This window comes from Eurosta solidaginis, chromosome 5, assembly GCF_040869045.1.
Source record: "Eurosta solidaginis isolate ZX-2024a chromosome 5, ASM4086904v1, whole genome shotgun sequence".
NCBI lineage: Eukaryota > Metazoa > Arthropoda > Insecta > Diptera > Tephritidae > Eurosta > Eurosta solidaginis.
Genome location: NC_090323.1, coordinates 226,929,423 through 226,957,217, shown reverse-complemented (window position 1 = coordinate 226,957,217; position 27,795 = coordinate 226,929,423). Strand labels below are relative to the sequence as shown.

At 38.5% G+C, this 27,795-nt stretch overlaps 1 protein-coding gene across 4 annotated transcripts in view; it reads right to left on the bottom strand.

Moving 5' to 3' along the window:
* Positions 1-27,795, bottom strand: part of zormin — a 320,772-nt gene that overhangs the window by 140,331 nt on the left and 152,646 nt on the right. For all 4 annotated transcript variants that reach the window (XM_067788672.1, XM_067788670.1, XM_067788671.1 and 1 more), the window contains exons 7-9: positions 14,292-14,486; positions 12,377-14,216; positions 6,923-7,083 (exon numbers count right to left, since the gene is read on the bottom strand). In XM_067788672.1, coding sequence (XP_067644773.1) covers positions 6,923-7,083; positions 12,377-14,216; positions 14,292-14,486 — 2,196 coding nt within the window. The remainder of the gene's footprint in view (positions 1-6,922; positions 7,084-12,376; positions 14,217-14,291; positions 14,487-27,795) is intronic.

Here is a 27,795-nt window from a genome sequence, read left to right as displayed (position 1 = left end):
TTCCAACCAGATAAGGGTTGACGCGGCGTATGAGCAACATATTGTCGAGGGAAACAATTATAGCTAAGAAGAGTAATTGCGTATAACCTTTTAACTGCCAATTTTTGAAAACCCGGTTTTCGCAGATTACCAATAGCACAGTATACATACTTGTGCAACCCAAACACCTAACTTGCTAAAATTATCTACCCTTTACCCCTAAAAATGCGGTTACAAATTTTCAATGAGTGGAAAAAACAAAAGAATTCATACGACCATGTTCAAACTTATTGTTAAGTGCAAAAAGAACGTACCAATGGGAAAATAATGGTGGTAACTGATAAGATAACAATAGAAAATAGTTGAGAGATTGTGGAAATGAGTACACAACAAGAAAACTCCGAAGTACAACGCCAAAAAGCACATCAGAAATGGGATGTGCAAGAACGTTGCAAGTGAAAATGTTCATCCGAAGCGTGCCGGATTCATATATATATTGCAAATAACAACCAATACATGTAGCATTCCTCTAAATCTTATGGGGCTAGTTTTTAGGGCAAAATAGTAACAATTTCTTGTATTCATATTCGTATTTTTTCAGCGATGGTTTTTTATAAATAAGATATAACACGAAAATTTGATGTTCTTGTTGTAGTTCCTTTCCAAAGGAAAATTCTTGGTTGGATATAAAGTGAAAAGGAATAGTTTGTTTTAACAAAGACCCATTTAGATTTTTTTTTTTTGGAATAAATTAAATATAAATAATGGAAACGACATCAATATGAACGTAACAGTTTGACACGGCCTTAGTTAGGGAAGCCAACACCGAAGATACCCAAACGATGAATATCTATAATTATATCCAGTAAAGGTCCATCGATATTCACCTAATAGTTTACGTGAGAAAAAGTACTAAAGGTAACATATTTTTCTTTTTATTATATACTTAAGTTTTCTTGTTTTATAAGCTACGATAACCTAAACAAGTGTATTATGTATATAAATATATATATGTATATATAGATGTATATGTATGTGCGTATGTTTGTATAAGTATTTGAAAATATAAACCCATCATTATATTTTAAATAGATTAATAGGGGATAATACCATTCTCGATTTGAATTTTTGCTAAAAGTCAATTATGCGCCCCTAAACACCCACCCATTGATGAACGGTTTTCATATCATCAATAATTAGTTATGCTAACCTCAAAATGTTCTGTCAATGTAGTTAGAAGTATGCAGAAGCCTTTACATATCAGTCAACCATAGTTTCCTCGATGAAGAGTGGCTAACAACTATCAGACAACTTAGTAGTAGACCATTTTGCAAGTTCTTCCCTATTTATTGGGAGTAAAATTTATGGTTTTTGGCAAAATTCGCATGTGAAAATTTGCAAAAAAAGAAAGTAATCAGAGAGCTAAATAAAAAGTCAATCACTTACATATGCACATGCGTATGTATTATACATAGATATCATAATCCTCTACAAAATGTATGATGTTTATTTATATTAATTCGACAGTGTGAAATTCTTATGTTTGCATACGTGGGCAGCTAAAGTAAACACTTTTGTTTTAAGGAAATTACCGTCCAACTAATTTTATGGCATTAAAAATATGATCGCTAAATTTTAATTCTGGCGTACGAACCTGATGACTTCATTTGAGATGAAAATAAATTAAATAAAAGTTTCTTAGTATGTTTGCTTACATATCTTATGCATTTGCATATGTATATTAGCACAGAGTTTGCGCCAACGACAGTATTCTTAATTACCTAAAAATCAATCAAGTACAGCAGAGAACACAATAGCAGTAATAATTTTTATCAAATTTTGTCAATTAAGTTTTTCTTTTTTAATCATAAAATTTCAACGAACACCTATGAATTTTGTTGCTGAAACTACGAAAACCAATCTTCAAAATATTCCCTGAACTTTTTTGAGTAAACGGTCTTGTAGTTTTATCGAATCTAGTTTCACAAAGTATTAGTCATGGCTCAATTATATGGTTGGCTCATCTCATCAGCTGATTTTATTTATTTCATTGCATGGTCGATGGGATTGTCAAAACGAGATGGGAAACTCAAAATGAAACCAACACATTGGCAACAATTTCTTACCCACACAAAAACTGCTAAGTTTTATGTTTCCATCCCATACCTTCGCACCAACACCAATATGCAGATTTTGACAATTTGAACAGATATATTTTGTTATTGTACAGATAAGCCAACCATATAGTTCAACCATGGTACTGGTGACAGGTGTGTCAAGATTCGCATTGATTTTTGACAATTTTTTTCTGAGTTGTGTTGAAAATTTTTCACACATAATACCACTTTACAAAGAGGCAGTTCATAAACACCCTGCAGAAAAAAAATTTCAAAAATCAATACGAATTTCGAGAAACGTATAACTTCAACCTTGCTAGACTAAAATCGATTGGTAGATTAAAGATGATTAGTATCCGAAATGAATGTGATAAAAGCGGATCCCGATGTATGTACTCAATGCACTGCTATGTTTAAAAGTATTTGACTTTATCTTATATCAGTGGAAAAACTTTATTTTTGTATTAAAATTAAAGGACTACAGTGGAATAATTCCAAAAATTTCAATGTCGTGAGTTGTGAAAACACTTACGCTTCTAAGGAGCCATGCCATAAAACAATTTTTATAATTAACTGTGTGGGACAGACACGTAAAGCTATAGAGAATCGCCAACGATGGACAGCAATAGAAATTTTCAAAATGGTGGTAGGTTATTTACATTACCTACTTGAAGATTAGCAAAAAGGTGATTGAAAACGTTAAAAAAAATAGTTAAATTGTAATTGTTATATCAAAATAAAGATATTCTAACGTTGGAGTTGACGAAATTCACGCCACATTTCCCCAATTGTGAATTACCTACCCGCGATTTGATGGTTAACTGTTTCCCATTATTCGTTCCTTTGGCGGTTCTCTGGTGTAGGACCCAAACGCGGTTACATGAACTGGTAATGATTACCGATTACATAATACAGGGGTTACAAATTTCCCGATAACGTTCAGAATAAGGCCTAGCTCAAACACAGGCCTTGTTGCCGAGTAGGAAGTGGTGTTGGCGCTTATCATCGGCTACCATGTAGATACATGGGACCAAGTCTCACTTGCCGAGAAGGATCTAATGAATGAGCGGTAAGTTACAAAACATGTAATCTTTGCACCGTTATGTTTAAAAGTTTGCGAAAAGAATGTTAAATTATTTTCATGATAATAAATTAATATCAATTATAGTTACAAATTTGTCGAAGAGTGCACTAAAAGTTAAGACTAGCCAGGAACAAACAAGTCAATGTTAGATGCTCCTAGTATGTTTTACAAAAGAATGCATTTTCTCGGTTCAAAAATTGGCATTAGGGGCGTACAAAGCAAACAAAATAATAACATCCTTAGCCATAAATAATGAAAATTCCTAAACAACCCGCGTTTTTATACTTTGTATGAAATAAAAATTTGTGTAATTTATTTTGTATGTTTTTAGTGTCTAATTATTTTATTTTTATTCTATTGCAAATGATCATTCATAAAATTTTATTATGCTTTTAGTACGGACTTATCGCTTTTATAGTTTTTTGCTTAAACAAATATCTTTTTGCCGCCTCCGTAGCGAATATTTACAGAAATGTATGTATGTACATATGTATGTATGTGCTATTTAGATCTAAAAACTTTGATTTGATATTTATTTAGGAAAAAATTCCAACAAATTCTTTCAAATGTCGTTGTTAAACGACAGCGTAGTGATGTATCTTCGTCGTCGCCGGCTCGAAGGACCAAATGTCTTGACGCGAACGAAAAACTCGGAAAGTGTGACCGGTCAAGTTTCAATGCAACGAAACTAATAAAAGGATTGGTATTAATTTTAAGTATAAAGTTGCTCTTTAATAATTATACATTTTTTGTTTAATATATGTACATATATGTAATTACAGGTTACCTTGTAAAATCTCGAATAAGACTGTTGCGTGCGATCGGTAAGCAATCAAAATAAAAGTGGAAGAAAAACTTATAAAATGTTAGCACCGGTTGTTGTCGAACTGTTTATTTATCTGTGCGATGTTTTAACATACCTACCTAAAAAGTATGAGATTTTGGACCGATGGCCTAAACACCTACACTAAAATATATTTGAAAAGTTGAATGGATGGAAGAGTTAAGTTGCAAAATGAAAATTTTGCTAAAACTATTGACTATTTTATTCTTATAAACACAAATTTGTTATCTGAATTGATTTTTTTTTAATTTATTTTGGATTTCAAAAAATGAATTTTTGATGACATTTTTCAACCGAACCAACTCACGCAAAATAGTTTTTTCTTTTCTTGAATCATAATATAGCATCGGATTTCTAAATCTGTACCCGATGCAAGAATCCTACTGGCTCATTTTAAGAGAGAGAACACAATTCTTTAGTATGTGTCACATTTCGCAATTCAAATTTGATACTACTAGCTGTTATTTGCTTCGAATCTTTAACCCTCTAAAATATAAAATAAGTACAAAAAAGCCCTGATATAGTGAATATCTTCACCCAGAAAACCTAGCACATGCCAAACCCACACGGAAATTTGCCAGCTCCATTTTTGGATGTGCCACTTGGCTGATTTGGATGTCAATTTGTAGGAAATAAAGATCTTCAGTGCATAGTTGTAATTTTGGTACGTATCTTTTGAACCGCTTAAGTCAAATTACTGAAATTTGGTGCAGCTGCTAATATTGCTAAGGACAAAAAAAATTAGGATTTATTGGAAAAAGGGGCATGGTACCTCCCATAAAAACTCAAATTTCCGTATCACACATATTTGTAACTATTGTAATTTGGTTCCAATGTCTTTATTATTTATATGAAACTGTTAATAAAAAGTGGTAAACCTTGCTTGTCCTAGAAGGTTTAATGTGGTCATTTTAATCGCCCCGAGATGGTCGGGCTAGTACCTTTATGGTGCTTTGTTACTGGAACGTACCGGATCTATATCCAGCAAAGGACCATCAACATGGATAATACTCCCTAAAACCTTCGGGGAGTGTCTTTATCCTTAATACAACCACAACAACAACAACAACAACAAGAAAAACAACATGCAGTCATCGCCTCGAATAGGCCTGCAGGACGAAAAATTTGACTACCTACCCGAGTTCGAATCACAGCTCGAGGAGAATAAAATTTCTTATTTAAAAATACAAAGATAAGTGAATAGATCTTTGGCAGGGTCGAAATAATAATAATTGGTCAGTATATTGATTTATTTACAGTTTTTCCATCATAATAAGTATAATAAATTAATACGCAAGCTATTTTGCAATGCGTTTGAAACTATTTAAATTTCAGGAATTTAATAGATGAACCATCGATTAAGTTCATGATCATAATATCACCACGCCTATTGAAATTTAAACGTTAAAAAAAATTAATTTTATCGTAAAAGAACTATGCTTCCGAAATTCATAAATCATATGATGTACTAAGTAAAACTTTCAACAACACCCACTACCACTTTGTATGCACCATCAACAGCTATTGTTTCACATGCGTGTTTATTATCTGTTCCTAGAAGTCATAAATAATACTGTTGAAATTATTTTGCAATACAGCCTTGACCTGCTCAACAATTTAGACAGACTTATATCCAATAGTGCGTTTACACTTTTTATTTTTTGTATGTTACAGCATTCATGCATTGTATGTTATTTACAATTAATATTGTATACTTTTCAACAATACTTTTTTTTTTGTAAGAACTGACGTCAAAATTCACTTAGTCCACAAACAGTCGCACGCAGCTTCTATGTACATATATACTTGGCAAATGTACATATATTAAATATAATATAATGCCGCCTGTTCAACAATTTACCAACCACCCACGCTTATGTCGCTCATGCGGCTACAAAAAAACAAAATCAGTGGATTTATTTTTTTAGTTTGCTAAAAGAAATTGCTAGTTTTTGTATAATTAATGGTTATTTATTCATATTTTTAGATTGTTATATTTGAATATCTACTAATTCTCTTTTATATACTTAGGGGATTCAATAACACCCCATATCCCCACCCTTCATATTTCAGCGCAAACTTGCGTCTTGCCAATCATCAGCATGGCTTTCGAAAACTACATAGCTCTACTACCACGATTAATGCCATCAACATACAGACAAATTGTAGATTGCATCAAAAGCTCCACCACAGAACAATACTCATACCACTAGACTTATCTTAACTTTTTGATACAGTCAGTCATGGCACGTTACTACTAGTTTCAAAAGGTGAACCGCAAATTACCTGCCTTGGTGCTCACAAAATTTGCGTCAGTCATTATATTCAAAGGTAATTACCTTATCCCGTTCCATTTGTCAATTTTTTGGCCGTTTCCGATTGCTACCATGGCATCTATTCCCATAAAGCCCATTTAGATTTAAGTATACCTTTTTATTTTCTAAGGATAGTTTTCACTCTCTGCCGTCAGTTATAGCTGGCGTGACTTGTTACAAAACGGCCAAAAGAGCTTATGCGGTTAAGCGCCACATAATGATCGTGATGAGTTTGCACTCTTTAACACATTGCCAGATAGTTTGCTGTGCCTAAGTTACGCTTGGCAGTAAACATAATAGTTGGCGCGACTTAGTATATGTGATCCGGCCAATGAAAAGGTGGCTTATGACTCAAAAAAGAAATTGCGAGAAACAACTGTTAAAGATAAACAATGCATTTCTTCAGTTTCTTAGTAGTTTTCTTTTTTTGAGTCATAAGCCACCTTTTCATAAGCCGGGTCACATATATTGTTTTATGCTGCTTTGGTCACAGTTAGAGCGGCAAAAAGGATAAGTAATGTTTGGAAGCTATGGGGTTGGAGTTGTCTTGGACTATAAAATATTTCCACTTGATAATACTCACTTTTGTATCTCGCGGAATATATGGTTTTCCATTGTGCATCCAGAAGATCTCCGGTCGTGGTATACCACCAATCAGTGCTTCGAGCTTTACTTTTTGTCCTACGCGCGCCATTGCATTACTTAGAGGTATTTTGAAATGGGGTATCTCTGTTGGCTCCAGGGCTGGAAAAGAAGATAAATGGAGTTTATTACATGTTTTAATTAAAGTAACGATTAATGGAAGTGATGACTTTTTGACGGCATCTGAAGTTCTAGCCGATTATAATTTTCATGAAATGCCAATAAAAACACGTAAGGAAGGTTAAGTTCGGGTGTAACCGAACATTACATACTCAGTTGAGAGCTATGGTGGCAACATAAGGGAAAATAACCATGTAGGAAAATGAACCGAGGGTAACCCTGGAATGTGTTTGTATGACATGTGTATCAAATGAAAGGCAATAAAGAGTATTTTAAGAGGAAGTAGGCCATAGTTCTATGGATGGACGCCATTTAGGGATATCGCCATAAAGGTGGACCAGGGCTGACTCTAGAATGTGTTTGTACGATATTGGTATCAAATAAAAGGTGTTAATGAGTATTTTAAAAGGGAGTAATCCTTAGTTCTATAGGTGGACGCCTTTTCGAGATATCGCCATAAAGGTGGACCAAGGGTGACTCTAGAATGTTTGTACGATATGGGTATCAAACGAAAGGTGCTACTGAGCATTTTAAGAGGAAGTGGGCATGAGGTCTATAGGTGGACGCCTTTTCGAGGTATCGTCATTAGGGTGGGCCAGGGGTGACTCTAGAATGTTTGTACGATATGGGTTTCAAATGAAAGGTGTTAATGAGTATTTTAAAAGAGCGTGGGCCTTAGTTCTATAGGTGGACGCCTTTTCGAGATATCGCCATAAAGGTGGACCAGGGGTGACTCTAGAATTTTTTTGTACGATATGGGTATCAAATGAAAGTTGTTAATGAGTATTTTAAAAAGGAGTGGGCCTTAGTTCTATATGTGGATGCCTTTTCGAGATATCGCCATAAAGGTGGGCCAGGGGTGACTCTAGAATTTTTTTGTACGATATGGGTATCAAATGAAAGGTGTTAATGAGTATTTTAAAAGGGAGTGATCCTTATTTCCATAGGTGGACACCGTTTCGTGATATCGCCATAAAGGGGACCAGGGGTGACTCTAGAATGCGTTTGTATGATATGGGTATCAAATTAAAGGTATTAATGAGGGTTTTAAAAGAGCGTGGGCCTTAGTTCTATAGGTGGACGCCTTTTCGAGATATCGCCATAAAGGTGGACCAGGGGTGACTCTAGAATTTGTTTGTACGATATGGGTATTAATGAGGGTTTTAAAAGGGAGTGGCCCTTAGTTGTAAGGTGTTAATGAGTATTTTAAAAGGGCGTGGGCCTTAGTTCTATAGGTGGACGCCTTTTCGAGATATCACCATAAAGGTGGACCAGGGGTGACTCTAGAATTCGTTTGTACGATATGGGTTTCAAATGAAAGGTGTTAATGAGTATTTTAAAAGAGCGTGGGCCTTAGTTCTATAGGTGGACGCCTTTTCGAGATATCGCCATAAAGGTGGACCAGGGGTGACTCTAGAATTTTTTTGTACGATATGGGTATCAAATGAAAGTTGTTAATGAGTATTTTAAAAAGGAGTGGGCCTTAGTTCTATATGTGGACGCCTTTTCGAGATATCGCCATAAACGTGGACCAGGGGTGACTCTAGAATGTGTTTGTATGATATGGGTATCAAATGAAAGGTGTTAATGAGTATTTTAAAAGGGTGTGGGCCTTAGTTCCATTGGTCGATGCCTTTTCGAGATATCGCCATAAAGGTGGGCCAGGGGTGACTCTAGAATTTTTTTGTACGATATGGGTATCAAATGAAAGTTGTTAATGAGTATTTTAAAAAGGAGTGGGCCTTAGTTCTATATGTGGACGCCTTTTCGAGATATCGCCATAAACGTGGACCAGGGGTGACTCTAGAATGTGTTTGTATGATAAGGGTATCAAATGAAAGGTGTTAATGAGTATTTTAAAAGGGTGTGGGCCTTAGTTCCATAGGTCGATGCCTTTTCGAGATATTGCCATAAAGGTGGGCCAGGGGTGACTCTAGAATTTTTTTGTACGATATGGGTATCAAATGAAAGTTGTTTATGAGTATTTTAAAAAGGAGTGGGCCTTAGTTCTATATGTGGACGCCTTTTCGAGATATCGCCATAAACGTGGACCAGGGGTGACTCTAGAATGTGTTTGTATGATATGGGTATCAAATTAAAGGTATTAATGAGGGTTTTAAAAGAGCGTGGGCCTTAGTTCTATAGGTGGACGCCTTTTCGAGATATCGCCATAAAGGTGGACCAGGGGTGACTCTAGAATTTGTTTGTACGATATGGGTATTAATGAGGGTTTTAAAAGGGAGTGGCCCTTAGTTGTAAGGTGTTAATGAGTATTTTAAAAGGGCGTGGGCCTTAGTTCTATAGGTGGACGCCTTTTCGAGATATCGCCATAAAGGTGGACCAGGGGTGACTCTAGAATTCGTTTGTACGATATGGGTATCAAATGAAAGGTGTTAATGAGTATTTTAAAAGGGAGTGGGCCTTAGTTCCATAGGTGGATGCCTTTTCGAGATATCGCCATAAAGGTGGGCCAGGGGTGACTCTAGAATTTTTTTGTACGATATGGGTATCAAATGAAAGGTGTTAATGAGTATTTTAAAAAGGAGTGGGCCTTAGTTCTATATGTGGACGCCTTTTCGAGATAACGCCATAAACGTGGACCAGGGGTGACTCTAGAAACTCTAGAACTTCATCTGTCGGCTACCGCTAATTGATTTATATATGTAATACCACGAACAGTATTCCTTCCAAGATTCCAAGGGCTTTTGATTTCGCCCTGCAAAACTTTTTCATTTTCTTCTACTTAATATGGTAGGTGTCACACCCATTTTACCAAGTTTTTTCTAAAGTTATATTTTGCGTCCATATTGGCGGCCACCGTGGTGTAATGGTAGTGTGCTCCGCCTACCGCACCGTATGCCCTGGGTTCGAACCCCGGGCAAAGCAACATCAAAATTTTAGAAATAAGGTTTTTAAATTAGAAGAACATTTTTCTAAGCGGGGTCGCCCCTCGGCAGTGTTTGGCAAGCGCTCCGGGTGTATTTCTGCCATGAAAAGCTCTCAGTGAAAACTCATTGGTAAATTTTTGTTCTACTTATGGCATTAAAAGTATCCTAGACAAATTAAATGAAAAAGGGCGGAGCCATGCCCATTTTGAAATTTTCTTTTATTTTTGTATTTTGTTACACCATATCATTACTGGAGTTGAATGTTGGCATAATTTACTTATATACTCTAAAGATATTAACTTTTCTTTTAAAATTCGAATTTAAAAAAAATTTTTTTTTTAAAAGTGGGCGTGGTCGTTCTCCGATTTTGCTAATTTTTAGTAAGCAGACATATAGTAATAAGAGTAACGTTCCTGCCAAAAAATCATGATATCTCCAACGATTGCCAAATAACAGCTTGCAAAACTTCTAAATTACCTTCTTTTAAAAGTGGGCGGTGCCACGCCCATTGTCCAAAATTTTACCATTTTTCTATTCTGCGTCATAAGTTCAACTAACTTACCAAGTTTCATCGCTTAATCCGTATTTGGTAATGAATTATCGCACTTTTTCGATTTTACGAAATTTTCGATATCGAAAAAGTGGGCGTGGTTATTTTCCGATATCGTTCATTTTAAACAGCGATCTGTGATGAGTGCCCAGGAACCTACATACCAAATTTCATCAAGATACCTCAAAATTTACTCAAGTTATCGTGTTAACGGACAGACGGGCGGACGGACAGACGGACGGACATGGCTCAATCGAATTTTTTTTCATACTGATGATTTTGATATATGGAAGTCTATATCTATCTCGATTCCTTTATACCTGTATAACCAACCGTTATCCAATCAAAGTTAATATACTCTGTGAGTTCTGCTCAACTGAGTATAAAAATCGGTATTAAGTACTTATCGTTAGGAGTTGTCTCAAATGATAATAGAGTGGCATCATCTGTGACCCACAAGGGTGTTTTGCTTACATCAAATTGGAAATGTAATTGTAAGGAATCATCACACTAGATGATAGTACTTAAAGCGCCTGTAAAAAGAGTAGGAAATACAATTTCTCGGAAGCCCTAGAATATATTAAAATAAAAGTTGCATAGTAGTCTGCAGCAATCGCAGTTGGCAACGGATCTTTCTGGTGAGATAAAAAGGTGTCGCAGTTTCCATTTCAAGAGGTAAACATACGAATGTTTATAACATGTTTGACTGGTTATCTTCAGGGCTCTTAACAGAACACTGACTCTTTTTGTGTCGTGTTCACGGTAATGCCAACCCAGCGACTGATGTTGGAAAATCGTAATTGATCTGCATTCCAAGCGAATTCAAAGCCTCAGTTAATGGCCAAATATTCAGACTGGTTTACTGTTTGTAATGTGGGCGCTCTTTTAACAAATATGCCTGAGTGAGAATATTATGGATTCAGGGGCTGGGTAGAGGAACCCTTTCAGCGTAATTGACAGCTTCTTAAATTAGTTTTCAACCGCACCTATCTGTGGCGAATTTTGTTTATTTAGCATGCGAAGCTCTGGCGACCATAAGGAAGGAAGAATTAGAATGGCCTAGAAGATTCAACGGGGTCATATCAAATGGTTCTCTAAATGATCGGGCTATTGTATTCATGGTGCAATTTTTCTGAACGTACAGGATCAATTTACGGTAAAAGACCATCAATATCTATAAAACTCCCCAAAAGCTTTGGAGAGTCTCCTTATCGCTACAATAATATGAAAAAGAACAGTGAATATAACAAAAGCACCAAAACTCCAGTAGCCGATTGTCTATTGAATTTATGCTCAGATTGGGCGTTATTGAAACAAATTTGGAAATTGAGCAATTTTCAAAAAGTTCCTCGAGGTGAAGCGTTTTTGAAACGGCATCAAAGAAATTCGGATTTCTACTTAGCGGTCGATATGTAATATAACAACGCCTGTCAGATAATCCAAATTTCAGAAATGTATAAAAGGGATACGAAGAACTCACTTGGACTGTCGCTGATAGATAAAGGAAATATGTATGTTATTGCCCCGCATTAATAGACCTCATATGAATGGACCCCACGAAGAGAAGAGAACGTAACTCGTCCCGTTAGCGAGTAACTACCAGCGACCCTTTTAGCTTAGAGTTTGGTATGGTAATGTGTCAGGAAAACTAGAAACTAAATTCGAAGTACTTTTTTACTTTTTAGCCTGCAACTATATCGGTATATCGATCAATCTTTAAACATTAAAGCAGTCTATCTAGACTGCGAACTCTCTGAAAATCAGAGAACCTGAGTGATATTCCACACATAACATAAATTGTTAAGTATTTTACTTCAAAAAATCTAATTCTACTTACGTTCCACGATTAAGCTGGCCGAACAGTGTTCAATACCGGCAGGGTTCGAGGCACTGCACGTATACACAGCATCATCTTCTAGGAAAACCTCCTCAAAACGTAATGTCGCCTCACCATTATTATAATTGATAACATAATCGGGTGAATCATCAATACATTTGTCGTTCTTATACCACTGCACGGTGGGTAATGGATTTCCACTAACAACACAAACAAATTGAAAGGTGCTACCCTCAGTTGCTTTTCCGCTCTCAAGGAAACGCACAATTCTTGGCGGCACCATTTGCACTTCAATGGCATTTTCACGCACCGACAAATTAGCGCTAGTCTCATTACTACCTACCAAATTAGAGGCACGGCAACTAAAGCGTGCCGAATCGGCAGTGAAAGTTTCTTCAATAACCAAGCGACACAGACCATGATCGTACGTGGTTTTATAATCGGGATTATTTTGTATTGATATGCCGTCCTTGAACCACTCAATAGCTGGTTCGGGATTGCCGCTAACTTCACATTCGAATGTGAATTTATCACCTTCACGTGTGATTGCATCTTTGAGATGACGGTTAAACCATGGCGATGCATATTTTATCTCAGTAAAAATTTGATTTACTTGTATGTCTTTGCGTATGTTTGCGGTAAAGATACGTTGATGATCGATTTGATCGCGCACGGTTTGCAAGCGTACAGCATTTTCACGCTTTGTCTGCTCGCGTAGTGCATGTAAGCGTGCTTCTTCTTCGCGCGTAGCTTGTTCACGTTGTGCCAGCAAACGATTCTCCTCTTCACGTTTTGCCTGCTCGCGTAGCGCTTGCAAACGCGCTTCTTCCTCACGTTTTGTTTGTTCGCGTAGTGCTTGCAGTCGGGACTCCTCTTCACGTACAGCTTGTTCACGTATCGCCTGCAAACGCGCCTCTTTCTCACGCTTAGTTTGCTCTCGTAGCAATTGTAAACGCTGTTCTTCTATACGCAACGATTCTAAGCGTGCCTCTTCTTCACGTCTGGCTTGTTCGCGTAACGCCTGCAAACGGGATTCTTCATCACGTTGCGCCTGTTCACGTAATGCCTTGAAACGTGCTTCTTCTTCACGAGCAGCTTGTTCTCGGGCGGCTTGCTCACGTCTGGCTTCTTCGCGTATCGCCTGCAAACGGGATTCTTCATCACGTTGCGCCTGTTCACGTAACGCCTTTAAACGTGCTTCTTCTTCACGTGCAGCCTGTTCTCGGGCGGCTTGCTCACGTCTGGCTTGTTCGCGTAACGCCTGCAAACGGAATTCTTCATCACGTTGCGCCTGTTCACGTAACGCCTTCAAACGTGCTTCTTCTTCACGTGCAGCCTGTTCTCGGGCGGCTTGCTCACGCGCCGCTTGTTCGCGTATGGCATGTAAACGTGCTTCTTCAGCGCGTAGCGCTTGCTCACGTGCAGCCAACTCTAGTGCAATGCGTTCACGTTCTTCTGCTTCACGTGCAGCACGCTTTTTAGATTCCGCTTCACGTGCTACGCGCTCACGTTCCGCTTGCTCGCGTGCTTCTCTTTCACGTTGTTCACGCAAACGTTCCTCATTCTTCAAACGTTCTTGTACGACGTTTATCTCAGACTTGAGTTTCATAAAAGCTTGAAAAATACTGCGTACATCATTGTAGAGTGTGGAAACTTTGTTCATGTCATGCGCACACTGGGCAGCATGCTCTAGCTTTGTGATGAGCGGACCCTCACGATTGGCTACATATTTTTCAATATCGTTGACTAGATTTGAAGCTTCAACATTATCACGTAAATAGGTGATCTTGTTTGAGACGCTATTGTAGAAGTAGCTGATTTCGCGATATTCTGCATCGATCTGTGTACGAAGAGAACAAAAAGGGAGCGGATTACATTAATTTTTGCTGCTTTAATGGTATTGTTTTTAACTTACCTTCTCCACCTTTTCAAAAAATTCGTTTGCTTGATCGAGTGACTTTCTTTTGTTTCGCACTTGTTCCTTGAATAGGCGCCATTTTTCGTTGAGCTTTTGCAGCTCTTCTCGCACAAATGACTCACTTTCTGGATTAGTGATTAATAACTCCTGTGTGGTAGCCTCAGTAAACTTATCTATGCGCTTTTCTAGTAGCTACAAAAGAAATATTAACGTTTTTTAAGCAACATGGTTTTTAAAAAACATAAGTAGTAATGAAAATTAGGAATAACCTTAAAATAGACCAAGGTGAAGTAAGATTATATGCGGTGCTGTGATGTGATGCAGAGAAGAACGATAGATGATTTGTCTTTAATGTGAAATAATTTAAAATCATTATTAAAAAAAACGCGTTCATGAGATCTACAAAGGGGGGCAATTTCCATTCCATAAATAATTAAGATGTTAAATGTTTCAGTTGGATGCACTGTGAGTAGACAGAACTAGAACTAATATCGCCTCTTAATGCCATAGTTTGGCGATAGCTCGGATGTAGTGCGATTCGCTACCGTTCTTCCACTCCTGCCACCAGTGAATTTGCATATATGGGCAAAAAAAAAATCTTTCATTTACTTTATATGACCTAGACTGCTTATACCGTAGGTCTTCGAAATATAAAGTGATTGCCCTTTCGTATACGCAACGAAAGCACAATTGTGCTATGGAATACAGATCCCTGGTGTAGACGCAAAATGTGTATTGACTGAACAATGCCGATGTATGCACAAAATTGGTGGAGATCTTATTCAGGACCAAAACTAACTGCCATATCGATTATTTTGCGGGGGCTATAACGTCCATCAAGAAGATCTTGGATAAGGAAATAAAAAATTTATCGCATTCATCACACATCATACCATGCAGTATACAACGCACATCACGACTTCTGGCAGGGCAGCAGCGGACAGGAGCTTGCAGAACAAATAAACAATGTTTTGGCATCTAATCAATCCTTACTTCTTCTAAATTCACCAATTGAACTCAATATATATGAACTCTTGCCTGCGTTAATTTCGAATATGATAGCTGCTTAAAAGAATTTATGCGAGGATACTTCGTTGTCCTCCATATATCGACTGATGTCAGGGGAGAAAAACGTAACGATACAATACTGAAGTCCTTATTTTTGAGTCAACGTAACGATACAATACTGAAGTCTTTATTTTTGAATCAATGCCTTTGCGAGATAATGAAACCTACTAAGACCCTGGTGACCCACTGGGACCTCAATATGTTGGATGTCACAAGGTGGTGATCCGGGTATTAAAGAATGGATTGACCGGAGATTTCAGGATCTTAGCGAATTTATTTCTTGCAGATGGCCATATTTCGTGACTCATGAAAGTCAATAAACTTGTCCAGTTGCACCTCGTGAGTGCGTATAGAAGTACTTGGCCGACAAGCAATTTTCCGACCTCACATCGAACATTGCAGCTCAGCTCCTCTTTCTTTACATAACAATTTAAGTTGATGCATCGCGAGATATAATAGTATTGATGGTATACCGGTCATAAAAGGCCAGCGAAATACCGAGCCTATCAAATCCTGAGTGGTGATAACTCGAAAAGGAGCAATGCCGGCCCGTGCATCGCTTGCATGACCCTATTATGGTCAATATAAACTTTACCGTGGGGAACAGAAATTGCCAGTATGTGACCTGATATAAAGTATCATATGATGCTTGTACACAGGTCTCATCACATGTGATTCATGGTACGCTATGGTTTCATCTCGAATGTTGGCCATACGTGCGGGGAAGTTTACTTTTGAGGAATTTGACAACAAAGATTACTTAACGAAGCTATGCAGTCTCTTCTCCACTGAAGTTGGCAATAAAGCATTCGTTTCGGAGTAATACGGTCTTCTTCGTTGGATAGTTGGCAATAAAGTTTTCCCTTGGTTTGCCCACAAGAGTAAAGCAGCATCTGTATCTTTTTTACCTAAACATAAATATTTCAAAAATTCTTCTGCAGAAGGTCAAGGATAAGGTTGAAAGCATCCACAAATTGTTCGTTGTGTCATGGGTATTAGTGTGGCAAGCAGATGCATATCGTTTATGGATACCAGTTGTAAGAGTGGGGTTGCGGTCACACGTCTTTTTAATTGTTTTGAAACTGCGTTAGTATAAGCTGATTCTTATTCTACAGAGAACGGACATTTCAATTCGATGTGGTGGAAAGGTTGTTAGCCCATCCCTTATCCCGGTGCTCAGAAAACTTTATTCACACCCCTTAAAAATTGTATTAAAATTATGGAATTGTATCATGTATGTGGCGGTGTCCCAAGCCTCAGAGCTGATGCAGCGGATTTTTTATGCCAAACAAAGAATGGTAATGGAACTCAAAGTGAAGTTGCCTTACAACCGTATCCTATTATCCCTAAATTGCTTGCAATTTTGATAGACTCCGTATTTTACCAAGGTAACACCTTTTGTGATTGTACATCCGATAACGAGATAATTTGGTAACACTAAAGTGTTTAGGCAGAAAACATTAAACTAAAATGTGGGTCACTTATCATGCAATTGCAGCCGTTGTGTTTTGACACCACGAGGTTGAGCCTTCGGGGCAGGTGCTCACGTTAAAAGCATGCTACTAATTCACTCCGACGTAGCCACGAAGGCAGGGAGTATTGGTCCTCTCAGTGTTGAAATATTTCAGAGCATATCTTAAAACCACAGTACTTAGTTTGTTTGCTGTGGTCGTCATCAAAAAACTATTTTTACTGGGCTGTTCGCATAATCCGTTCCCAACTCCTCTGCAGGACTGGAACAAATATATGCATTTTTTTGTGGTAAGCATGTTGTTCCAAAACATTTGCTTGCTTCCATCTTATGTTGTAGAGAAGCTGTTAAGTTCAGCGAGTCCTTAAGACAAGAAAGTGGGGTGGTTATACTATAGCCCTCTCTTCTGCTTCCATGATCCTGTTTTTCAGTTGGTTTGATTAAAGCATCCTTCACATGAGTGTTTCACTTTACTCAGAGTACGTGATGGATGAAGCATGAGTCAATATTCGCCAGCTATGGCCATAGCTGCTTAAGTAGAAGTAAAACCACATCTCATTATACCACATTATCCCACTAGTTTTAGAACCCGTTAAAATAGTAGACGACCATGCCACTAAAAGGTCAAATATTGTTTGCCCTACATTACAAATCTCTTTAAAAATTTGTGTGGCAAATAGTCTTTTGGTCCTTGCCATTTTAAATTTTCTTCAGCATCAATCAGTCCAAAACAATTAGAGGCATCACTCGACTTTCACTAATTAAAAATGGCCAACAGCTGTGCTGGCTATTCGTCTGTCAGTCTGTCCATCAGTGGAGCATACAGTTCGCAGAATTTAAGATCGGAAAAATGTTGCAAGACAACACTGATACTCATTTGCTGTTGCAATTTGAGAAATTTGGAAGACATGAAAAATTCACCATACAATGCATAAAAATACAATTTCAATGTGCGCGGAAATGTGTATGTGTATGTGTGTTTGTTGAACGAAAGTTTTCAGTTTGTATGAACTCTACTGAAAATATAGCCCAGACAATCCTCGTAAATGTTTTATGTGTCCGTTTTATATTTATTTTTTACGCGCGTGTATTTTGTTTGTTTGTTTTTGCTCTGGCTCAAACAGTAAATCAAATTATATCGTTGAATATTTTTTTTTTAACTTTTTTTAACAATTTGTTTTAGAAAATGTATGCATTTTATGGATGCATTCGTCTTTGGTGCATGCGTATGAGTGCAAGTGCGGTAGGTAAGTACATATGTATGTATGTATATACTACATGAATATTCAATCTATTAAATGTGTTTTTCATTCGAAACATTTTCACTTCGTTATTTTACCAGACGCGCGAAAACTTCAACGAACTCTGCAAAAAAAAAAATGTTTTCAAATTGAAGGCTGTTTGGGGAATGAGAGAAAATTATTCGAAGATTGTTAAATGGATGTAAGTTCTATCTTCCGCGTGGTTAGGAAAAACAGCTCAAGGTATCTATAAAATGCGTTGTTATTCTTTTTAAAAACAATCGAAGCAAATCCTGATTCCAAAAACAGAGATTTTATTTTCCACTGGAAAGTTTAAGTAGCAGTTAAATGTTAGGTTAGGTTGAACTGGCCTAGTGGCGTAACAATAGGGTGGCAAGACTGGCAAAATGCCACGGGCCCCTGACCCAAGAGAGCCCCGGGCCAAGAGCCCGCGAGCTCAAAAATATTTTTTTATATTGTACCTTAGTATTTTATTTTATTTGAAAAGTATACTTTTCTAAGTTCTGATATTTTCGAAAAAAAAAATGTCTTAATAAATATCTTGTTGAATTTAAATTGTTATTTTTATTTCATTGTAAATGCATTCAAGTTTCCGTATTGGGCTGGCATGGGCTACAGACCATTCTCTCTTGCCTAAGAGAGGAGGCCTATGGCCATTATCTGGACATATACAACGTATAATTGAGTACGCTTAAAATCTAGAAGTTTATGAAAATTAAACTGAGTACAACGTGACGATTTTTATTGATGTGGTCCCATCAAAAGAATTTGCCACCAGCCCCAGATGATACAACTACGCAAGTGAATTGGCCGGTCAATAAAGACCTCACATAGACTGAATGTGCCCATAGTGCTACCAGAATTTGTTTGACGACCAAACGGAAGAGCCCCAATCAGGTGTCTGGACTTATGTCATAAAATTAATCTGTCCTTATTATTGTAAAAAATTTAATGAGCTGATAGGCCTTAGTTAAATAAAACACAAACATAGTCATATGTCCCTGAAGATGATTTCAGACTGAAATCGAAATATCGACGAAGTAAAACTAAAACACAGCTTTAAATATTGTGTTTTATTTAACTTAGGCCTATCAGCTCATTAAATTTGTTACAATAATAAGTACTTACAAGGCTATCAAAAATCAGCAATATTAATCTGTCCTCTTGGCAAATACTAGAAGCTTTCTAGGACCTAATAGCCTAATAGCTGCCTCGAAATATGGAAACTCTGCCGCTTTGGAGGATTGACCTCGCGAGCGCAGGACACGAACACAGAACATGCTCAACCGTTTCTTCCTGTAGCTCTCACCTCCACATCTGATGTTACTGACAAGCCTTAACTTATAAGCATTCTCCCTTTACAGATATGATCAACCTTTTGAGTCTAGCATTTAAGATTTTGCACATGCGCTTCTGTTCACGTCGTCACTGATTGGTGCATCATATTCAACACGTGTCTCCTTTTAGTTTCTCACGAACGGCTTGGGAAGTCTACCGTCATTCATCTAGTCCTGCGTCCTCATTTGCCTAACCATCGGCCGTTTCGTTACCTTCTATAACTTTATGACCGGGAATCCAGTATAGATGTATGCTCTGGCCTGGGCGAAATCTCTCCAAGCGTTCTTTGCATTCCAGGTTTCTTCGTTATGTAGTACTGTGTGAGCAGCATAAACGCACTTCCTCTACAGCTTCTGTTCCACTCTTAACGGCTTTTATTTTTGCACTGCAGTAGCAGCCTGCAGTATCTACTGGAATATGGAATCACACAGTAAACAGCAGACCCGACCCCTTCAGTCAATCTGAAATTATCGGTAAACACGTGTATGGCATATTCTGCCTTTTTCGCACTCTTGCGCCAACCCTCCAGCTCTATTGTCTTTCGAAGCTCAGATTAGGGGTAGTCCTTACAAATGAAATTTCCGATTTTTTGCAGTCTTATCCCATGAAAAAGTAACACTTAGGTAAAGAAACACACACATAAATTCTTGTCCCACTTAGGGACAATTGAGTGTCGCGCAAGTATCGAAACTAAAATTTATGTATGACGACTCAATAAATTTAAACCAATATTTTTTCTAAAACAAAAAAATTGGAAATCGTTAAGATGTGTTGCGTAGCTATATAAACACCAAAAACGGCTTCTGATTTACGGGTTGCAAATATTTTTAAATTTTCTTCCACTAGATGTGGGCGGCAAACCCACTCGCCAATTTTCATCACTTTATCGGTATTCATAAATGCATTGTTTCCAGTTTTTTGTTCGATTTAATGCATTAATATGAACTAGTATCGCCCGTGGTCGAAATTCGACAAACTTGTGTTTTTTTCAACTGACTCTATGCATCCAGTGTTGGGGTAGTGCAATAATGCGTTAATAGTTGAGCAGTGAGTGGAAATATAACAAACTGATCTATCTTACTTAAAGTTCTCATTAAAATTTTGAATTTGACCTAAGACGTTATAATCTTTGATTGTATTTTCTTAAATTTTCTACAAACTTTTCAAATGTAATTATAAGTTTTGGTATAAAACAAATATGTATAATCAAATGAAATTTACATAGAATTGTGGTGAAGTTACTTGAAATTGAATTGAAAATTTGCTTTTTCCACACCACCCGGGAGATACGCCGTTGGCGCGCTACCGAAGTTAGTTTTGGGTGCTCGGTTCCCCAGTAGGCCTATATCACCAATATAAACTACATATACATATATCGTCCATTTACTTCAATAGCGTCATTATTCAAAAGACACGAATTTGTAGTTAAGAACGAAGAAATGTGCTTAAGGAATTTAACTTATTTCACACAACCGGTTAGGTATGCAATCGGCGCTTTACTATTACATATGTATTTATAATTAATTAAATAAAATTATAATTAATTAAATTAATTATAAATACATATGTAATATGTAAACGAAAACGAAAATTTCGAATAGAATAAAGGATGCCTTCATAAAAAATAAAATTAAAATATAAAAAAATAAAGACCTATGCTTTTACGTGTAAGTAAAATTTGTCAAAAAAATAGGCCGGTTACGTTATTACTTCTCTTTAAAGTTTTTTTGTGCGCTAAAAATTATTTTAGAACAATTTTTTAAGGATTTTGGTACAGACCAATACCGGTAATTGGCAACAATGGGACACAATATTTTATTTCAACAGAAAATGAGCGAAGCAGTAGTTCTCTCACCGTTTGGCGTGTACAAATATATACATATGTAGAGATGAAACATTTGAGCAACGCGACAATTGAGAATTTGGGGCTATGTACTCAGGGGGGTTTGTGAACATAATGCACCCTACAGATGGCAATTTCGATAGTTGCACAGATTTTCAAATTTACAAAAAACTTTTTCTATTAATTATAAACAAATAGAGTAATATTTGTTAACAAAAATAGGCCTATGCACTGCGGCTGATCAATACGAATCGATTCATATAACCTTTATATTATTTTACGTATGCTAAGTATGCGAAACAGCCTGTCAATTGATTGTATGGAAATTTTGTTAGCGTATTAATATATAGGTATTTGGTTCGAAGAACACCGGGGCGTATGAATGATATTTTTTATACATGTTGTTCAGGCACTAGAGACCTCAATGGGTTAAAAACAAACCAACGGAAGAATCATCCGATCGACATTTTTGCTATTGTCGTTTGCCCTTGAATATTAGGCAAATTGTTTTCGTAACAACAGCGCAAAACTGTTCCTTTCTGCCTTCATAGGTACATGCAAAACATGCATACATACATACACCATCACTCATCGTAGCTGCAGCAACAAAATATGTCATAAAATCACGCCATTTCTTCGTCTTCGCCACCCACACCGGTCATCATCGCTTTACATGTACCAGTTGCTATTGTCGTGACCGCAAAGACAATAACAACACGCAGTATCTTCGAAAAAGCTCACTTTGGTATACCACAGCATAACTTGAACTCCAATGAAATTATTGAAAAGGAATCAAGTCAGTTAATTAGCAATCAATATCGCGGTACATACAATTTCGTTGAAATTACAGTCCGCTTATTAAACATAATACTTATAACAAATATAGTTGTGCAAAATATTAATATTACATAACCAATTTAGAAAATAAGAAACTTATAAGAAGTGAATTAAAAGTTAATAAATTGAAATGAATATCCCAAAAGGGAGAGAAAAAAGCTTCGTTTCCTCACCATAAAATCTAGTCCTTCGAGCCGGATCTCCGGCTCAAGAGACACCTCGTTTTCGCTAAATTCGTGCATCATTAAATTATAATTAAAATATAAATTAATTTAAAACCATGAGCGAATCGGGAGATGTTGAGGTGCAAATTCCTCAACACCGCGTCGAAGTTAGTCGCGACGTTCGCACAAAGATTTGTCAGCGAGATTCCATCGTGGCGCGTTTATATGCCCTAAATGTCGAGTCCCATCAACTCAATAATTTAACTATCGCCCATTTGGAGGCAAAACTTGCCCTTATCGAAAGGTATTATAATTCATTCGATGAATTACAAACGCAGTTGGAAATGTAATTGCTCGAAGATCACCGCACCACAGTAGATGAAAGCTACTGCGACATCAAGGCACTATATGCAGGCAAATTGTCGAATCTTCGCTCAACATCAATAGATCCCGCTTTCAGCAGTACTCAAGTTGGTATACAGTTATCGTATGCGCATCGCCCACATATGCACCTTCCAAAAGTGAAGTTGTCAACTTTTAGTGGATGTCAACGTGAGTGGTTGGATTTCCATAATATGTTCACGGTGCTAGTAGATAAAAATCCTGATCTGGGCGATGTTGAGAAGTTCCAGTATTTACGCTCAAGCTTAACTGGGTGTGCTGCTAGACTGATCCAATCGTTGGAAGTGACCAGTGCTAACTACCAAAAGGCGTTGGAATTGCTAGAAGCCCGCTACGACAACAAGCGCATTATTTTCCAAGCCCACCTACAGCACATATTCGATAGTCAACGTTTAACAAACGCCAACGTTGCCAATGTACGTGAATTCATCGACAAAATTAGCTCTAACATGCGGGCAATGCAAACAATGGCTAGTACAACACAAATTGCAGACGGTCTCATTCTATATCTGGTTGTATCAAAATTGGATCACAACACCAAAATGAAATGGGAGGAGGAAATAGCAGCAAAATGGGATCGAGCAGCACAGTCCCAAACTCTGAACCTACCAACGTGGGAGGATTTGGTGAAATTTTTGGAGCGTCGGTGCCAACTCATCGATATTGTTGATGTCAGTAAGGAAACACAGAAACCGCCTACTGGTACCGCAATGTCGTCCAATTCAGGGGCAAAAACTCACAAACCCACAAAACAATTATCGTTCGTGGCTACGCATAAACAACAAAAATGCAACCTGTGTGATGAAGTTCCAAGTCACAATGTTTTCAACTGCACTTCCTTTATGAAACTTACGCCTAGTTCGCGATATGACCTAGCAAAGAAAAAAAGACTTTGTTTAAACTGTTTGGGCTTAAATCATACATCAAAGGAGTGCCCATCATCGCGTAGGTGTCAAGTGTGTCATGTCAGCCATCATACGCTGCTCCATCGAGATCAGTCAACAACACCATCGTCGTCACAAACTGCGCCTCCAGTCCAACCTCCGTCATCGTCTTCGTCACCAGCAATCGATTTGCCCTCATCATCGAAATCACCAGTCCTTCAGGCATGTTACGACACAGATAACGTCATATTAGCCACAGCCATGGTGCAGCTACGCAATCCATCAGGCATAACAGTACAAGCGCGGGTATTGCTTGACTCAGCTTCGCAGTTACACTTCATCACCGAACGCATGGCCCAATCGCTTCGACTGAATCGTAAAAAGCTTTCCCTGGAAATTAGTGGCATCGGTCTATGTGGCACTAAAGCGCAATATGTATGTAAGGTTGAGTTGCGATCGTCTCATACATCATATACATCCACAATTGATGCTATCATCGTACAAACAATAACGCAATTCCAGCCACGAACTACGTTAGATATTAGCTCCTGGAAAATGCCAAAGAATATCTCCTTAGCTGATGAGCGCTTTTATAGGCCGGGGCCTGTAGACCTTCTCCTAGGCGCGAGCGTGTTTTACGAGTTACTTATGGTAGGCCAAATTCGACTTTGCAACGAACTACCATTATTACAGAAAACAAAACTTGGTTGTGTGGTAGCGGGTGCTGTCACCAATCACTCACCACTTGCTTCGGCTGCACTAGTAACTTCGTATAACACTTCGGTTGGCACAGATTGGTTCTTATCCACTACCAAACTTTCGCAATTATCGTTAGCCTCGTCACAACACAAAACGGAATCCCTATCACTGGAGCCATCCTGTGATGAAATCTTAGAGCGTTTTTGGCAACTAGAGCAGCAGTCACTACCCTCTAAGTTACTAACTTTGAGCGAGATGGAGTGTGAGAGGCACTTCCTTGAAACAACCAAAAGATGTCCAACTACAGGTAAATTCATCGTAAGGCTTCCGTTCAAAGAAGCACCACAATCACTAGGCAGTTCCTACGACATAGCTCTTCGTCGCCTTTTGTCCACTGAATCAAAACTACGTCGCAACAAGAATTTACAAGCCGACTACACCACGTTTATGCAGGAATATATAGATCTCTCGCATATGATACGCATACGATTGCCCAGCGGCTCAGTTAACTATATTCCTCACCATGCGGTTCTCAAATTAGATAGCAGTACAACTAAAATACGCGTTGTCTTTGATGCATCATGTCGGACAACGAATGGCAAATCTCTTAATGACTTACTACGTGTTGGGCCAACTATTCAAGACGATGTTTTCTCAATTCTTGTTAGATTCTGCATACATATCTTCGTTCTAATGGCCGATATCGCCAAGATGTATAGGCAAATTTTGGTTGACCACCATGATGCAAAGTATCAGTGCATATTGTGGCGGGATGTAGACGGCGGCAAAATAAGCACATATCAATTACAAGCGGTTACCTATGGAACTGCGTGTGCACCGTACCTAGCAACCAAGTGTTTGCAACAGCTGGCAGATGAGCACACTTCAACACATCCCATTGGCTCGGAGGTAGTACGTCGCGATTTCTACGTAGACAATCTGATGACCGGAGCATCCACCGTTCAGGAGTTGAGAGAAATCAAGAATCAAGTAGTTGATATCCTAACTCGTGGTGGATTTCCGTTAAGAAAGTTTGCATGCAACGATCTGCGTACCATATCAGATATACCACTAACTGATCGAGAAGATATAATTCAACTTGATGACATCGATTACATAAAGGCGCTGGGCCTACGATGGTCACCCTCATTAGATTGTTTTTTGTTTAAATACACACAACCCCCATTATCAGCAAAGGTGACTAAAAGAACCATACTGTCTCATATCGCTCGCTTCTTTGATCCATTGGGGTTGCTCAACCCAATCGTCGTCACTTGTAAGGTTCTAATGCAACAACTATGGAAGCTTCGTTTGCATTGGGATGAAAGCGTACCATCCTGCTTATACACAGAGTGGCAATCATTTTGCGAGCAACTACCCCTAGTCGAAAACATCAGAGTGTCCAGGTTAATACAATTTGGGAATGAATGTACCTTTCATGCCTTTGCAGATGCCAGCACCAAGGCATATGGAGCCTGCATATATGTGGTTTCGCAGTCCGAGGGGTCATATCGGTCAGCGCTTTTGTGCGCAAGGTCTCGAGTTGCTCCCACTAAAGAAGTGAGTCTACCGCGGCTGGAGCTCCGCGCGGCGTTACTGTTAAGTGAATTATTAGATTCCGTTTGCAATCTACTCCATCCAAACCCGCTCAGTGTACACTGCTGGACAGATTCAATGGTTGCACTTGCATGGATTAGTGGCGAACCGTCAAGATGGGCGACTTTCGTCAGTAACAGGGTGTCAATCATTCAAGCACTCACATTGAAATTTAAGTGGCATCATATTCCGGTCCAGCTGAACCCAGCAGATATTTTATCTCGTGGCGTTACACCAAAGAATCTTCTCGACAACAATTTGTGGTTCAATGGTCCAAACTTCATCGTTCAACTAAATGAGCATTGGCCACAATCAGCAGTTAGCCCAACCGAACTGCCAGAACAACGCAAACAACAAACGGTATTAGTAGCAACACCTACTCAAGACATCGTCGCCGAACTTAAGATTGTCAACAATTACAACAAGGTGCTTCGAATATTTTGCTATGTACACCGCTTCATCGATGCAAGTCACAGTAAAAGCAATCGAAATGGCAATATCGACGTTGCAGAAATGAACAACGCCCTACACACTGTTTGCCGCCTTATTCAACAGCAAACATTTATGGACGAGCGAAGGCAACTTCAAGCTAGTAACACAGTATCGCGAAAATCAGCGTTGGCCCAATTGTCACCTTTTCTTCATGAAGGTCTCATCAGGTTCGGAAGTCGCCTCAAAAACGCAACTCTTCCGTTCGACGAAAAGCATCCTATTTTGCTACCAAAAAATCATCCCTTCGTATCGTCAATCATACTCCACCTCCATCGACAATATCTCCACGCTGGGAATCAGACTTTACACAGCATTGTACGAGAAAGGTTTTGGATTATAAACGCACGTAACGTCATCCCTCAGGTAATACATAAATGCCTCACTTGTTACAGATTTCATCCCATTTTAGCAGAGCAGATAACGGGCTCCCTGCCTAAAGATAGGGTGACTCAATATTCTCCATTCGAAGTAACCGGGTGGATTATTGTGGTCCTCTACTCATGACGCAAAAAATAAGAGGAAAATCACCCATAAAAGTATATCTGGCCGTTTTCATCTGCTTCACTTCCAAGGCCATCCATCTGGAGCTAGTACCCGATCTCACATCAGCAGCATTTATCGCAGCGTTGAGGCGTTTCATCGCTCGTCGCGGAAGATGTAGGGTTATCTATTCAGATAACGCAACAAACTTTGTAGGCGCTAATCGAGAGCTTCGAGAACTCCTTCAAGAATTCGTGTCACAACAACATTATGATGACGTACAACAGGCTTGCTGTGAAAACGCTATCGAGTGGAAGTTTATACCACCCCGCTCGCCGCACTTCGGTGGCCTCTGGGAGAGCGCAGTAAAGCAAGCCAAACATTATTTACGAAGAGCCATTGGGGCTCATATTCTAAAGCACGATGAATTGCACACAATTTGTTGCCAGGCTGAAGCGATTATTAACAGCCGACCATTAACGCCCATGACCAGCTGTCCCGATGATATGCGCCCCCTAACACCAGCTCACCTTCTTATTGGTCGCTCACTCACTAGCATACCAGAGCCATCGCTCTCGTCATCAAACCCAGGCGCATTAAAGCGCTATCAACTATCGCAATGGATACAACAGCAATTTTGGGAACGATGGAGCAAAGAATACTTGCGAGAATTACAACAACGAACAAAGTGGAAAACCCAATTACCAAATTTGCAGCCAAATGATTTGGTTTTATTGCAGGAAGACAATACTCCCCCATTAAAATGGCCTATGGGCCGCATTGTTGAAACAATCACAGGCATAGATGGAAAGGTGCGTGTTATTCTCGTAAAAACAGCGACGGGCATTCATAGGAGGGCAATAACGAGAGTCGCCAAGCTACCAGTCGCCGCAAGTGCTCAAATTTCTCTGGGAAGCCACACTTCCCATGGGGGGAGGATGTTCAGGCACTAGAGACCTCAAAGG